At 38.2% G+C, this 17,632-nt stretch overlaps 1 protein-coding gene across 8 annotated transcripts in view; it reads right to left on the bottom strand.

Moving 5' to 3' along the window:
* TLE4 (TLE family member 4, transcriptional corepressor) overlaps positions 1–17,632 on the bottom strand; it is a 135,756-nt gene that overhangs the window by 83,593 nt on the left and 34,531 nt on the right. For 5 of the 8 annotated variants that reach the window (XM_084773048.1, XM_084773052.1, XM_084773049.1 and 2 more), the window contains exon 6: positions 2,395–2,469. The exons of 2 other annotated variants lie outside the window; for them this stretch is intronic. In XM_084773048.1, coding sequence (XP_084629174.1) covers positions 2,395–2,469 — 75 coding nt within the window. Of the gene's footprint in view, positions 1–2,394; positions 2,470–11,866; positions 11,954–17,632 lie in introns of those variants that run through there. One more of the 8 variants, XM_084773055.1, reaches the window with a different exon arrangement.

The raw sequence follows: 17,632 nt of genomic DNA, 5'->3' as shown, positions 1-17,632 counted from the left end.
TGGGTACCAGAATGGCTGCACTCACTTTGTAAATCTGGTTTTCAGAACAGTTAGATTATGTGATTTATAACTCCACTCTCTGTCCATATGCAAATAGTTTGAAACTCCACAAGCTCCTTCACCATCAACACAGACAGCTTTGATAGCATGCAACTTTACTGAATTAGTTTTTCAAGTAAGCTTTTAGGTTACAAGGTTAAACTGGCTTTATATTTGTAATTAAATGTGTCTATTAGTAACAGCTTCAACTTACAAATGGTTTCTCTAAGAAAGGGCAATGTGTCCTCCCATTCAAAACAAAGTAATAAAAATGATATAACATAAAACAGCATATATATATATATGTGACAAAAAACACACACACATACATACATACATACATACATACATACATACATACATACACATATATATGTGTGTGTGTGTGTGTGTGTGTGTGTGTGTGTGTGTGTGTGTGAAACCCTAAAGGTATGGGAATTTATTTCATTTTCTTTTTGTTGTTGTTGTTGTTGTTTTGTTTTGTTTTCAAGACAGAGTCTCTCTGTGTTGCCTTGGCTGTCCTGAATTCACTTTGTAGACCAGGCTGGCCTCGAACTCACATCAATTCACCAGCCTCTGCCTTCCAAGTGCTGGGATTATTGTGGTTTTAACTTAATTTCTCCACTGTATAACTTGACTGCTAGACAACTGAAAAGTGAAAACACACAGCAAAAATGCAGTTTTTCTAGAAACAGGTGCTAATCAGATGCAGGAAGGAATTGTTGCATGTTTTTTAACTACTCATAAAATGAGCCTGCAAGTTTCTCATTAAGGCAGCACACTTTACAATGCCATTATATACACTATATACCTCAGAGTAACAACTGGAGGTAAATTCTATGATTTTTGATCAGTAAGAGACACATACTATCCTAGCATGATCATAACACTCATATATTCTCTCTCTCTCTCTCTCTCTCTCTCTCTCTCTCTCTCTCTCTCTCTCTCTCTCTCTCACACACACACACACACACACACACACACAACACATACTCTTCATGCAATCAGAACTGCTAAATACACACAGATTAACTTAAAACTGAACTCTCTTAACTAAAAAAATTATATACTTCTATTTTCTAGAATTTTAAGAAAGAACTAGTCATGAAATAAATGTTTTCTGTCCATTGCCTTCCTCTCCCCCATCTAGCATAAGAACTGTAGGACAAATGTTCCTCCTGAGTCTATAGGTCCTTGATTTGGCCTTTCCTTTCCAAGGGGCACTTTTCTTACTCTTTTCCATTTATGATGTCTGCTAATTTACTAGCATTTTTTTCCCTCGAGGTCAGAGAGACACAAAACAGACCTTCAAATAGCCCATTAAAGAACAAACTACCATCAGACCACTGGTACCCACACCAGTGCAGTGAGTGATCCCTGAGACCTGATTTCCTTGTTAAAAGACAGTGGCATAATTGAAGCAGTGTCTTCACTTCAGATTGATTATCAGGCGACCCTTATTCCTATCTTCACTCAGCAATTTGAATTTTAATGAAAGTAAATGGAATAATTAGCATTTCAAAGTGTGTTTGATACACTGAAAAGAAAAGAGAGAAAGACTTTTGTGTATAATTTATACACAAAAGAAAGCATTTGGGAGGGAGCAGAAAAGAAGGAAGTGGAGTCTTCAGAATGTGGCCAAGTGTTGCTGGCACGTGGGCCTAAACTGTTAAGTCTGCACTGGACTGCTCACAAGCAAGTGGTCTCCCCTTTGACACTGTTTCCAAGTTTATTAGCTGTTACATTTGGAGCTGGAGAGTATGTTTAAAGCTATGGATCCAGCAAGTTCTAGGAAAGAGCATCATCAACTGCTAGCTAGGGCTTACTAACTGGGCAAATGATTGTGTTTCTTTTTTCTTTTTTTAGTTCATCTACTATTTCTCCTACAAATTGGCACTATCCTATAAGAACCACTTATCACAAAGGAAATAGAGTATGGGGGTAGGAACAACACTACATATTTTCCTGAAAGGGATGTTAGGACACTCTAAATCATTTGTGGAAAGATAAAAAGAAATTAGGTCATTTTACCATCAGAGCAATCTGTACCTCCCCACCCTCCTCGCCCGTCTAGTTTAGCAACAGAAACTGATGGCACGGTAAAGAAACATGAGGAAGTGAGCTATCCAGTCCCCTCAGGGGAGTTTTCAGGAGCCAACGACATTAGTAAACTGTGGTCCAAAGCTTCTGAGAAGCTAGCAAATGCCTCAGGAGAATGAAGGGCTAGAACTTAATTCACTGAAGTCATCTACTATTTTTTTGCCCCTTCGGTGGAACAAAATTTTAAAAAAAGAGAAAACCAAAAAAGCTCAAGACAAACACTAAGATCAGAGCTGAAATGGAAAGGCCACGTACCCCAATGATGGCGTTCAGTTCTGCCATGGTCACCTGCTTGGCCCGTTCCACAGCCTGCACCACTTGTTGCTGGTGCTATAAATGAAGATCAGAAACAGAATACAATTATTTGTTTTCTACTCAGTCAGAACAACTTTTCCTAATATGTCCTCTAACTTTACATGCAAAACAGCATTTAGGGGTCTCTAGATTTCCAAATAAAACTCCCAGGTGGTAAATGACTACATGTGATGTCCAGGGTCATTAGGTCCACGAGGCTTAGGAATAACCACGCATCAGCTGTATACATCCTCTCTGTGCTCCCGGAGGATGCCCCCTACATCGGTACTATCGGCACATTTTCATTCTCAGGTCAGAAGAGCACTCTAATAAACATCTGCCAGTACTGAAAACAAAGCTCAACTCGCTCCACCTATCTCTTTGTGCTACTCCCCTTTCTCTATGCCACCTACAGAGAGGAAAAAAAATTCTTTAAGGATTCCCTATTAAGTACTTATTTTTAAATTCATCTCTGGTGTTTATTATCATAAACACCAAAAGGTTATTTCTAATTCCATGTTCTATCTCTCCTGAAAGTGTAAAAGGGTCTATATTTCTATTTTTGTCATGAAGGGTTACAGGCTTAAACAAAAATATATGCAAATGAAATTGAAGTACTTCAGGTACTTCTTTTAAATACAATAAAAAACACAAAAACCTACAAGTTTAAATTATTTTTCTTTAGAAAAATTAGAATCATTAATACTAGAAAATCAGAGAATGAACAATACTAGTAGTAATAAGTTTTATAATAGTAAAAACAGAAAATAGATAGAAATCACAGATCTGCATATACACAAGTGCTTATGTAGGACCCTCAAAATGTAAACATCATCTCCAATTAAATACACATGAAGAGTCTAGTATCTACAGATCCTAATTTGGCCTTTGGAAATCTTTCAAGTAGCTTTAGCGAATGAAGGACAAAAAGCTATGTTACAGGTATTTCTCTGTCACGTTGGAAGAGGCTTGTGTTAGCTGATTTCTGGTGGAAATGTTTAGCATATGTTCTTCACTAACTTTAAGAGAATACCTGCCCTTTATGTTTTCACAAGAGACTAAACTTTGAACAGTATACTTGAAAATTGTTTTTAGTTGTACACAGTTTCAGTTTCAAAACATGGCCTGAGAAGCAAGCTCAGTCCTTACGAATAACTGTCTATTCACTTCTTCATATTTAGTAAAATGAAATAATTTATTTTTCTCTTTTTCTGAAGTAAAAATCTTATGTAAAAATTGAAGGAAGGGAAGCTAAGATAGCTCAGGCTACCAGCAAGGCACTTGTCACAGAAGTATGAGATTTGAATCCTGATCCACCCCATAAAATGCTGGCAGCTGTGACAGCATGTACCTAATTCCAGCACTGGGGAGGCAGAGAAAGTACCTCTGGAGTTCTCTGGCCAGCCAATCTAACCAACTGGTTAAATGAAGATTAAGTGAGAGACTCTGAGGTGGAGACAGAATGAAGAGCACACCAGATTTCAATCTCTGGCTTCTATGAGCACATGTACACATGTGCACACAAACAAGTATGTAGACACAAATACACATGTACACAAACCAAGAAGGACTACAGACTACAAGTTAATAAAATGGCCAGTAACAACTTCAGCTTATCTTAAAGGAAGTCTGACCACAGGCCATATTTAATGGGCAATTACTATGTGTCAAACGCAAAGCCCATTTTAAATTTACAGTAATTTTCAATGTAGTGAAAAGCAGTAGCACTTACAAAGTGGCCTCTGAGGTTTAATATTCCATATCTTTTAAAAATATGTGTATATATGTGTGTGTGCCTGGGTGTATGCCCCAAGAGAACAGAGGTGTTGGATCCCCTGCAGCTAGAGTTACAGGCAGCTGGGAAGCTTTCCCATGAGTGCTGGAAACCACTCTTAACCACTGATCCCTCTCTCCAGCTCCTTCCATGCATGATTATGTACAGAAATTGTTATAAACTTTCAGTCTTTTACTTGTGGCATTCAACAACGGCTGCTTAAAATTTCCAAGAAAGTGAAACAAAGAATAACATTTACCCTTACCCACAATGCACAGCATTCGCTCTACTCATTCATTCATTCACTTAGCAAAGTGTCCAAACTCTTACCACAGCATGTGTCTGAACATACGACACCTACTGATGTAATAGCTCCTTCACACTAAGTATTGAGCATTCAAAAAACAATTACATGGGACAGAGATATTGATCATATTTACAGAAGGTCTCTCTAGCACCAAAGACAGTGCATAAATTGTATCCCAACTTTGAAGACAGGCATAGATAACTCAGGCAGCAAGTCTCTAGGGCATTGAAATAAAGTGCTGCTTTTTTTTTTTTTTTTTAAAGAAAACTCAAGTCAGTTTTCTGTCATCAGACCTGACAGTAATCTGTTAGGAAGCTAACATAAAAATGAAGTCGTGACTCAACGTGTCTGCTTTGGTAGCAATGACTACAAGCTTATAGTGTTTTTGGACTTCAACTGCTGACTGGAATTCAACTTCCCTATTTCTGCTCACAGCCTATGAAACATTCACTGTTTAAGGACCTTATAAAGAGGCACTTCCTAAGGGAAACAATGCTACTTCTCCTGTGTGCTCTGAAAGTACCAGTTACCATTAATCACTCCACAACATGGTAAACATGGCACCCAACAGACTAGACACACCCACTAGGCACTGTGAACACTAAAACTCAGACAGGAAGAGGAGACAAAAAGCAAGAAAAAGTAATTCTTGAGGCAGAAGCTCACACTACTCCCCAAAGCTGGCCCAACAAGTATGTATGTATGTATATATACATATATTTTTTTTCCCTCATTCTTGGACTTTAGCAAATAAGCTCCCTGACTCATTTTCTTAGAATACTGATGGCTTTTCCCAGTATGCTGACATCTTTTCATTTTCTTCCCCTTCCTCACTCTCATTTTATTTCCAGTTCTACTTCTGGATTATCCTTTCTCATACCACACCTCAAATGGTGACATAGCCACTTGAGCCCCAGGGAAGGGAAAAGTCCTTTCTTAAGTTTCACCAGTACTACCAAATAAAAGGCACTGAGGAAATCTAAAATGCCAAGAGGATGTCAGGGATTTAAAGGGGAAAAGAAAATATACCTATTTACTTACTTCTTAAAATGTTGAAACATATGTGTGTGTGTGTGTGTGTGCACTTTTGTTTTGTTTTTTCAAGACAGGGTTTCTCTGTGTAGCCTTGGCTGTCCTGAACTTACTTTGTAGACCAAGCTGGCCTCAAACTCACAGAGATTCTCCTGCTTCTGCCTCCTGAGTGCTGGGACCATAGGCATGTGCCACCATGCCTAGCTGAAACTTATATTCTTTTAAAAAAAATTGTAGAAATAACTTTATGACTGCAGAGTTACTGAAAACCACTGAGTTACACATAAGTTAAAATGAACTTATGATATATGTCTTTAAAATGCTATGATTTAAAGAATACAGATGCTTGGGGGAGGGGCAAAAGTCTACATGCTAAATTACTTTTCTATTATTTTCATTGTTGTGAAATTATCTTTAATATTGGGTTAAGAAAAGCATTGAATTTTTCTTTCATAAAATTAAGATGATGTAAGCCCATGTAGGTCCAATATAACTTACTGATGAACACACTTTATGAACCACTATGTATACTAGGCTTTAAAGTACATTTTTCATAAGAAATATCAATGCCAATATCTGTTATATCAGTATTTTGGGACAGACAAGAGATGTGGTGCTAAGGAGAAAACTAATAATAAAAATTGTAATTTAAAAAAATTAAAAATTACTCCATGTCTATGCGAGGAAAAATACTGGCAGAAATGCAAAGATGGTCAGGATTGTTAGGATGAACAACAGCCCTAGATGAACACACAAAATTAAGACCCCCAATGCCCATTCCACACACAAACCAAAGACAGAGCACAAGGAATGGAACACAAAAAAAAAAAAAACAGAAAAGCCATTGTTTTCCATTCATTCATTCAAATATGTGTAAAGTACCAAATAAGCAGCCAATGCTGACTGAAGTTGATACGTCCCTGTCTCACAGTCTAAATTCTACGAAGAGGATCTAGAGAGACAACTCAGACATTAAGAGCACTTCTTGCTCTGAGGAGCTGGGTTCGATTCCCAGAACCCACACCTCTAACCACAGTCATTTCCAACTCCTTTTCTGGCCTCCATGGCAATGCATGTGTGTGATACACATATATGCATGCAGACAGAACAGAATTCTCACAGATGAAAAAATAGATAAATCTAAATTTTTAAAGCTCTATGAAGAAAGATGGAGAATGAGTACTCCAAAAGCTCTATAATTATTACTGGGGAATAATTTCCGAGAGAAAATTAGAGGATGTTATACTATCATTTATCAAGGAAATATCTTAATCTAATCTAAGTACAAGGGGAAGAGTCCCTAAGGAAACTGACCTGACAACTGAGCCTGGAAGGACTTCTGTGGATGAAGAATGAGGAGGAAAAACAAAACAAAGCAGGCAAAAGGAAGAGCTTGACAAAGGTCTGTGAAGTGTTAAAAGGGTTGCCTTTCTCTAAAAAGACAGCTAGCTATGGTGTCTGAGGAAGAGTGGGTTGTGGAACCCCACAAAGGATGGGCAGGGTAGAATGTGTAGGCTTGGCGTCAGGAAAAAAAAATCTCTTTAAAAGGGAAGAGGCATTCATAGCAATAGCAAAGGCAGATGCACGAGTATGACAGAGGCATCTTCTACAGAAGGACCTATTGTAGAAATAAAAGCTGGAAAAATGGAAGGTGCCCAACAGTGTAGGGCGCTGCATGACACATCATCCAAGTAGAAAGTGAAATGTTACTTATAATGTTTGTAGCAGCTGAATACTATCAGTTCTGGGTTTTAGTAAGATGAGTCTACTCATCTTACAGAGGTGGCATCTGTAAGAGGTGGCAGGGAGTGAACCAAGGAGAACAGCTAGAGAGCCATGCAATATTAGAGGTGAAAGATATTTAGGTGAGAACTTAGACCAAATGCCCTTCCTAATAAGAATCATTAGCCATGTGTAGATAAATACCGTTCATTTGCTGTTAATTCAGACCTAGAAAGAACTCTTTATTTTATTTATTTCTATTTTTTTAATAATTATTTCAGATTACATCCCGATTGTTATCCCCTCACTTGTTCCCCCCTCCCTCCTTCTTTCACTCTATTCCCCTCCCCTAGACCTGTGACAGAAGGGGACATCCTCCCCCACCATATATATGATCACAGCCTACCAAATACCAGGTTTTGTTAATAAGCACCAAGCAAGAGTCTGCTCACCGATTTCCAAATGCTGTCTGAGTTGCAGTACCAACCACAGGACAAAACCCATTACTATATTCAATAGTTGGCTCTCCTATGCAGCAATCTAGCCAGTTGTTAGTCATTCTCTGAAAAGAACTCATGACACCTTATTAATAAGCTTTTTCTACTGGAGGATGAGCCCTAATACTAATAACTTAAAATCTACTTCCTCAAAACTTCCCACTGCCCCGAGTTTTTTCTCCAAATTTGCCTCTGCTTCAAGCATCTGAAAATAGTAAAATAGGTTTTCAACTTACTTCCCTTTCAGGTTAAACATTCTTAGGCATTCAATGACTCTAAAGTCATTCATTTTTCAGGTCATACTACGTGTACACAGAATCTAGAACACAGTACTCTGGGTGCAACTGAGCAGATCAAGCTCAAGTGAAAATAGCACTCCATACTTAGTAAGTCTCATTGAAATCCTACTTTGAAAATAAACATTTATAGCCCAAGAAAGCAAGCTTGGACACAGACAAAGTCGACAGCCAAACTCTGCAAAGACCGAGTAAGCAAGTCCTCAATAGTTCCTGCCTCAAAAGTACATCTATCAGATATAATGGGCCAGAAGGCTGAAGATGATGCTCCAACGTTATAAAGAGAGTTTTGGGTGATTTCAGGCAGCAAACTGTCTCTGTCATCTTCTCATTTGGGAAGCTGCTAACCTCCACTCCCTGTATACTCAGGTAATTATTTTTATTCCTTCTCAAGTCTCTGATGGGGTTGAAGACCAGACAGTTTAGTTTTACAATTAAGCTTAGTTGTTTAGGGGTTAAGATGTTTGTAGGTCTAGATAGATGTTTTAAGTTGATAGAGAATAGATATGATAAATACTGATTTACATTCAGAATCTTAGACTCACCAAGATAGGAAATATGTTTTCTTCAAGGTTGCCATATACAAATAGCCAAAACACTATGAACTAATTTATATACATTTATATAATTCCTAATTGTTTCATGGTTCTTCTTGCTGTATGTAGTTTATTTTATATATGTATAATACTATAAATGAATGTGAAAAATAAAAAATATTTAAAATTAAAAAAAGAAATACTACTTTGTCTACTAAAAAATTCTTACTAAGTTTACAGGCATATTTGCAATTTAAATATAAGCATATCCTCCAAATCAGCCTGTCCTAAAGAGTATTCCAAAACAGTTTCATAAAAAACATTAATTATAAAACATATAATCAGCATGAACATTTGGTAAAATAAAGAATTACTCAAAGCCACAGATCAGATGGTGAATACATATACATAGCCTAGCAAACAATTTTGGCCTGAAACATAGAATTAAATACTACAGATCTAAACAGAGTTCTCAAGAGAAGAAATACAAATTGCCAAAATGTTCAATATCCTTAGCCATGAAGGAAATGCAAATTAAAGGTACTTTGAGGCTCCACTTCACTCTGGCAAAGTGGCTATCATCAAGTAAACAACTGACAAAAATTCTGGCAAGGATGTGGTGAAAGTCAGTCTCAGTCTCTTTTAGTGGAAGAGTAAACTAGCAGCCACTGTGGAAAACAGTGTGAGGTTTCTCAAAAGCTACAAATAGATCTACCATCACACACACACACACACACACACACACACACACACACACACGACTATATCTTATGACAGAGATACCAACACATTCATGGTCACTGCTGCTGTAGTCACAATACCAAATGGAATTAGACTAGCTGTCCATCACTAGATGAACAGGGAATGAAACTGCACTAAATATATACACTAATGGAATTTTATTCATGTTGTAAGAACATGGATAGATCTGGAAAACATACTGAGGTAACCCAGGCTCAGAAAAATATTTCATTTTTTCTTCTCATATGCAGATCCCAGTCTCCAATTTTTAAAAATTATTTTACTATGTTTCTTTTTTAACATATACATTTATATTATTACAAATGAATAAGATAAACTACATCTATCAGGTAAAATCATGAGACAATCTTGAGTTAATATGAATGTTACATTCATAGTGATTTGGCCATTTGTATTTGTAAAGCTTGAAGTAAACATCTTTCCTACCTTGTTGGGTCTAAATTTCTGAATGAAAGTCAGTATCTATCTATCATATCTCATCTCTATTAACTTAAATCATCTATCTTGATCTAAAAAGATCTTATCTCCTAACCAACTAAACTTGATTGTAAGACTAAACTATCTGGTCTGAAGATTCTTTGACAACAAGACAGGTTAACTGCTGACAACGCCCAGCCTACCTCAAAGATGATGATCAACATCAAAGAACCTCCTTAGGGAGTTGGCTTCAGCCACTAGGCAAAATGTCCTCGTTCCTGCCACAGACAGAATTCTGCCTAAAAATGGGCCCGCTTGGACGATGGCAGAGTTGATGGCCAAACTCTACCAAGACAGGGAAAGCAAGTCCTCAAAAGTTCCTGTCTATCGAGTATGTCTGGCAGAGATAATGGGATAGAAGGCCAAAGATGATGTTCCAACGTTATAGGTGACTGTTCAGGCACTAAATTGTCTCAGTCATATTTTTTTTTTCATTTTGAAAGCTGCTAACCTGCACTTCTAGTTCACTCAGGCATTTAAGTTTTATTTCTTCTCAAGTCTCTGATAGGATTGAAGACCAGATAGTTTAGTCTAGCTTTATATAGTGTACTTACATGGAGCATGTGTAGAGACCAAGAAGCAAAAAGAGGACCATCAGAAGGTGGGACAGGCTTTAATGTATGCAGTAGGGTGGGCAACAACACAGGTGATAGGAAGTGGACGAGAGAACATTAGGAAGTGGAGGCTTTAAGGAGGAATGGGGTCAGAAAGATAGGAGAAAAGCGGAGATAAGAAGGGGGCGTTCAACCAAAACCTGTGTGTGTGTGTGTGTGTGTGTGTGTGTGTGTGTGTGTGTGTGTGTGTGTGTGTGAAGATCCCATAAAGAAACCTGCTGCTCTATAAAATAACTAAAAGGTAAAAGTATTTTTTTAATAGGCTCTTAGGAACACTTTGGAAAAGCTGCCCAAGTCTTTCCCTACGCATCCTTTTGCTTCGCCTCCCCACCCCGCCTTCTTCACACAAGGATACAGAATTCATTTTATTGGTATACCCAAGCTCTACCGTTCTCTGCTGTCCAATAGAACCTTCTACAATATTCACACTGTTCCATTTGTACTAATAATGTGTCAACCACCAACCACAGATAAATAAGCACTGAGTTCTTGGAATGTGGCTAGCATAACTGAGAAAGTAGTTAATTTTTCTTAAGCTTTAATTATAATTTAAATTGACAAATATCTACTCCTATATTAGAGAATGCAACCCTGCTTATACTCAGAGTACTCTGAAGTTTATCTTAACTCAAAGATAGTAGGTTTTTCTAATATACGTTCATTTTGGAAATGTGCATACAAGGCTGCCAATGCTGCCTTTGAAGGGAAGCCCACATTTAATTAAACCTGCAGGAGGAAAAGAATTACCTTCTGAGAGTCATCTTTTATTTCCTGAGGTCAAACAGATTATAATGCCACCGTTATGCCACTCAGTTGTCATTAACACACATGGTCAGGTGAAGCAAGATAACCAGTCAACCAAAAGACACAGAAGAGATTTATGGTTTTTGATAGCACAGGGTTTTGAGGAGAAAGAAAATATTTTAAATGATGTTTACCCTGCATATACCCAAATGTAAAATTCACAAATATGACGAAATCTTCTGAAGAAGCACCAATGCATGTATGCTATACACTTCAGGATATCCTCTCTATAGAATTTATTGGAATCCATTACCATGACTGACATACTGACTTATGTATTACAGGCTGCTGACACACATGTTCCCCTTCCATGGCCTGAGGGGTGTCTCTGTGTGCCTGCCTACCAGAGGTTCTCTGGTGATTTCAGTCAAGCTCACCTACATCAAACCATGTTACTACATTGATTTCTTAAAAAGTGAACAAGCACTACGAGGAGTTAACGTGGAGCCATACAAAGCGATAACCCTGCCACCAGTGCGTGTAATCACTGTATATTGTTCTTTTCTTCCCTAAGGCACAGTAAGAAAGTGACTGGACACGTTTTTCAACTTTTATTTCTATATTTCTTATTCTATACGTGCAAAACGTGATTCAAAAAGATGCAGTACGCACATGCTAAAATAAATGGCATGCGCAGCACTCCTCTATCACATGCTTGGAAAGGCTGCTTTCATGTCACATCAGAAGGAACAAATGTAGAGCTATCTGAGACAAAATATCATTTGGAATTATAATTCTATTGATTTCATATGACCACTATTATGTAACTGTGTGTCATTGTCTACTACTTAAATGCAATGTAGAAAGTCCAAATAAATCTACAAAATTCTAAGGAAACAAAGAAAATTCATAACATGATACAACTCATGAGAAAACCTAACAGGGAAACAGGAGAAGCAGAGCTATAATCTGGAATTAATTTGTACAAGAAAGCATTCAAAGTGAAAGGTACCTTTCCTCTAAGTAAATGTTAGATGGAAGAAAAGGATGAAAACTTTTCACTCATAACTTAGCTTTTATGATCTGAAAAGTCTGATTACAACATTTCTGTTAAATGTTGTACAAAAAAGCAATTAATTATTTCATTTATTTTTATTCAATGTTTATTCAAAATAACAGATGCATAGAAAAATAAAAAACTGTTCTGTTCTTCTGTAAACCCAGACTTCTACAAGTAATTTTCATGTTACTGTGAAGTCAGTCCAGCCTACATGATGCCTCCACCAGCTCCTACGCAGCTCTGCTTGTTTTAAACAATTCCCCTAACTAGCCACGGAGTTCCAAGAGGAGGAAGGAAGCAAATGTCCATTCTCCTTTGCACAAGAATGACCAGAAACAAGCTGTTTGATTTATTGATTGAGCAGCCACTGTTTGTAAGGAAGTACTGTCCGCCTTCACTCTCCCAGGTTATTTCAGGCTGTGGTCTATCAATGGTTTACAGAAGTGCAGAGACTAGGTCAGTTAGTACTCGGACAGCAACATCACAACCACTTGAGGCTCAGAACTATCCCGACAGAGGGAGCAGAAAGTTTATGAAAGGTCAGCAAGAACTGGAGCAAAACAGTGTTTTCTGGACATGACAGGATCATGCACTTATGAACTCAAAGCAGCTGAATCCATACCCTGGCCTAGAGGTGGGAAGGAGACTGAGTCCCAGGCCCTAGCTGAGCAGCTATGGACACATGACAGCTTCAGGGAAGGACGCCAGATTTCTCTAAGACTGTGGCCCCCTAGTAGGCCAACCACACTTCAGTGGACAGCTCCTTAATAAGGAATAAACTTGGCCAGCACAGGTGGATTTCATTATTAAGTAACAAGCGATATGAACTTGGGGAGTAGAAACATGAGAATAGAGCTGAGAGGCATTAGGGAGGTTGAAATGATGACCAAAGAATAAAACTATTATGTTAAAAATGGTCTACAAAACAAGACAGCAAAATGGATCAACTTAACTCAGCGAAACAATAAATTTGGGCAGATTTTTGTTTTGTTTCTTATTTTTCAAGAGAAGGTTTCTCTCTGTGTAGCTTTGGCTATCCTGGAACTTACTCTGTTGATGAGGCTGGCCTCAAACTCACAGAAATCACTGTCTCTCCCTCTCTGAGTGCTGAGATTACAGGCATGCACCAGCACCACCAATGCCCAGCTATATTTTGTTTTCTGTTTTTGTTTGTTTGTTTGTTTGTTTGTTTATTGAGACAGGGTTTGTAGCCCTGGCTGTCCTGGACCTTACTCTGCAGATCAGGCTTGCCTCAAATTCACAGAAACCCACCCACTTCTCCTTTCTGAGTACAGGGATTAAATGAGTGGGGTACAACTACCCAGCTTAAGCAGATTTTTCAAAAGACACCTTAAAATTTCATAAAATCAATGACTTAAGGTACGATTCTTTCAGGATTTGGGCGAGGAAACTTGGATTTTTTTTTTTTTTAATCTCACTGTCTCAAGATGTACGTGAGGTACTAAAGAAAAGACTTTTTCATCCAGCCAATCTACTACAAAATATAGCAGGCCAAGTATAAATTGCCCTTAACTGAGAAGTATATTTTAAAATTCTAGGATTGTAATTAACAGGTACAGTTATAGACCCTACAAGTTATTCAGATGGCCTACACAGTTCGTAACTGTTCATATACGCTGGATTACTACTCTGTGTGGCTGTACCTGTAAACTACTTGATGAGCTACTGTTCAGCAAGATCTGCACTACAGAAATATATGATTTTTATAGCAAAACTACATTACTTTATATATTGGGTTATCAATTAAAATATGGTCAGAGAGAATATTTACCATGCAAACACTTACCATGGTTAGTAGCAATAACAGCCACTGCTTTCATCTAATGCAGAGCACTGTATCTAGATGTGACTACTAGCTATATTCTCACATCCCTTTGCTTTTACCTTACTGTGAGTTTTCGGTGGCTGTAGAAGACTTCACTTCTAACTCTACTTACAGGTACATGGGGACAAGTCACCAGGTCTGGGACATTGCAAAGAGGACAGTAAAAGTGAGTATCTTCCACATTCTGCCTTCTAAAGGAAAAATATTTCCCTTCTTTCCCATTTCTGTAGACAGGGCAGGACCCAATGGTCCTGAATGAAATAATGAACACGGAGACAAATGTTTACAATATGCCCTAGTTACCAAATTCATACGCTTCCTTCTGGACCAACTGTTACCTGAGAAAAATAAGCTTTTTTCAGGAATAAATCAGTTAGGTAAGCTGAGCTCTATTAAAATTGCCAAATATACAGCTAGGTCTTTACATTATCACCAGCCCTTACTAATAAGCCCTATTATGCAGGTAGCCCTGGAGCCTGTAAGAGAAACCTGAGAAGTGTAGCCACGCAAACCAGCTCAAGACCTTAAAGAATATAAAAGCTGCTGAGCCAAAATTTGGTCCTAAGTTTGGCTGAGCTCAGGTTACTACACTGCCACTTCTCCCATAATCTGTCTCTTCTGGTGACCTCTATTCTTTGTTATCAATACAAGTGTCTGGAAAATGCAATTGTTCATTGAGAAGAGAATTTCAGCCATAATGTTATAGACCTACAGCCTATTAGGAGTCTGAGTTTCTCAAAGGTCTTAGAACACATGACCGATTACCATGAAGTATATGCTGTCTGACATAATGTAAAAGCAACCCTTATAGGGAAAGAAAAATGGCCAAAACCACAACTACTCTCCAAATTGGTTCCACACTTAGGTGCTCAATATTTAACATTTTAATAAGTCAAAATAATGAGATAAACATTCCTTTCTTTCTAAGAAGCTAGTCTTTGTAGAACTGTCAACTCTTCTGAAATACTACCTTGAACTCTTCCCAGGCTTTTCTTCCTTCCTTTTCTTAGGACCCAAACAGATGCCATTTCCCTGTAAGTTCACACTATAAGAAGAAGGGCTGGGCACTTACTATACCAGATGCTATTTCAATAATACAATATACAATTGAAGCCAGAACTGGTCTCCGCATTGGATAGAACACTGAGTTAGGCTTACAGAGATAACATCCCCAACAAAAATCAATGAAGAAGAGCTCTGATTTGATTCCACATTAGCAGAAATGTTGCCCCTTATTCCCAAGATGCAACAGTGGTACATCAGAGTAGCCTTAAAAAATGCAAGCTCCAGGAAGAGGGAGTTGGGTGTGGGATAAAACAACACACACACCAAGACAGCAATGACTGGCATCATTCAATGTGACTAGGATCCAGAAGGACTGATTCAGAAGGACTGAGGGTCTATAGGTTCTATTCTGAAAGTGCTAAAGAAAAATAACCAGATGTGCAGCTAGTTCACTCTTTGAGCTCAGTCTTAACTTACAGGAAGAGCATTAGAAAGAAAGATAACCAATTCACATGCTTCCAAAATGCAATGACTCAAAAGGACGTAGAAGCAGTCCCAGGTCTTTCCAAAAAGAACTGATAGCCCCATGTCTGCTGACATCACTATAGCCAGAGCTGCTATACCCACAGGGGAATTGTGTCTGCTAACTGCCCAGGTATAGAATCTCCTCACCCCACAGATGAGGAAACTGAGGCTGCAAGAGGCCAAGTACTTGCTAAAGGTCACACATCTTGGGTTGGATTACACAAAGCCATGTGATTTGTAACTGGGAAGCCAGAACTCGACCCAGGCCCAGGGCCAGCAGCTGGCGATTCTTTTTTATGAATTGCCAGCTTGAAAACAGTTACTTGTAATTCATTGCCTGAAAATGAGATACGACACAAGAAAGAACCTCCCCAAGTATTACTGGGAGATAAATCTTCCAAGACAAAAATGTGAGAGTGAAGTACAGATCAGTATAACACCCAAAAGTGGGGGAAAGAAAAGGTTCAGACAGACAAGGATTCACAGTTTCTAAATTCTGGTATTAGGAAATCCTGTGAAATTCTAAAATCTAAGTAATAGTTATTCACATTTAATACCAAGAGATGGCACTACCATTGTCTGATGCTTAGGACTTCAGTAGTAGCTGTACATATTTGCTCTAGTTTTTAATGCTGTAGTAAAATATATTTAAAAAACTATTTTCTATCACTTTAAAACTATATATCCTGTGAGTTTCAGGCCAGGCTGGTCTATATAGAGTCCAGGACAGCCAAGGCTACGCAGAGAAATCCTGTCTTGACAGAAAAAAGAAAAAAAAAAAAAAAAAAAAAGACAAAACCAAAACCTATAGATCAACTTTACATATATTTGTGCTAAAACTTGGGTCTTTAAAGAAAAAGATTTTATAGTTAAAACCAATCAAATTTATTTAATAATTGTAATTCGCTTCTATATTTTTGTCAAGTTTTGAAAAAAATAACTATACACAAGACTAAAGCTAAATTAAAGGTAGAAAATCTAGATGTCTATAAATGTACCTCCTGTTTCCGTCAGACTTGACTTTCAGATGCTCAGACACCTCCCATTGCTGTCCTGGAGCTTGTGCTCTAGTCTCCATGGAACACCTCTTTCTTTCCCCAGATGAATCATTTAATTTTTAAATAAAAACACTTAAAAATAAATTCTAATGCCACAGCTGCCTTTCTGGCAGCTGACACCGTCACACAGAGAGCTGGTGTTAAAAGATCAGATTAAGAGCCTTCAGTCCTGGCACTAACTGATGCCCGTAGCCATGCAAGAGTGATTTTCCTGCCTCTGAAGAGACAGGAAATAGAATCCTTCTTTCTCTAATAACCTATCACCCCACCCCCATCCTCCAGATTAAGGTCCATCTGGCCTCAGGGAAAAAGTGAGTTATCTCCTTACAGAATACCCCAAAGAGGAAACAAGGTAGACTGTATTCAACCTCAAATACAAATGGGACATATCCCATCTTAGAAAATTAGAAAGTAAAAGAAGAAGAGATGTACATAGAACTAGGATTCAGGGTACTGTGATGTGGCGTCACTGTGTACTTAAAAACTGAAAATCAAGAACTGTCAAAGTCTTAGGAAAGCAAACAGTTAAAAGTTGAAAGAATGATGTCTACCTTCCGAGCCTAAGGGGAAAGAAAAGGAGCTGCTAATACCTCCCCCAAGGCTTTCCTCTACAGGGTACAACACCCTCAACCAATTAACTCCAGTCCAGTCTTGCTTAGTCCAGCTAAAGAATTAACACATTCTGCTCCTACTGGACCTGCTCATGCAAACAATATGACTTATGTGGGAAAATAACTTATTAGTACCCCCAAGACCACCTTCTATTTCTGGAAGAATCCACAGACTCTGCAGAAATGACATGGAGACAAACCTGTCCTCGTAATTGTATATAATGGTCTGTACCTGCTGAGACCCAAAGACTGACACCACCCCTAGGGTTAAGTCTAGATTTCCACTGCTGCCTTTGGGTGCCAAATCCCAGACCAGTTACAGCTTTGAGGGTC

The sequence above is a fragment of the Acomys minous genome (assembly GCF_964271855.1).
Source record: "Acomys minous genome assembly, chromosome: 2".
Lineage (NCBI taxonomy): Eukaryota > Metazoa > Chordata > Mammalia > Rodentia > Muridae > Acomys > Acomys minous.
Note: the sequence above shows the minus strand (reverse complement) of the source record. Positions and strands in the feature narration are given on the sequence as shown.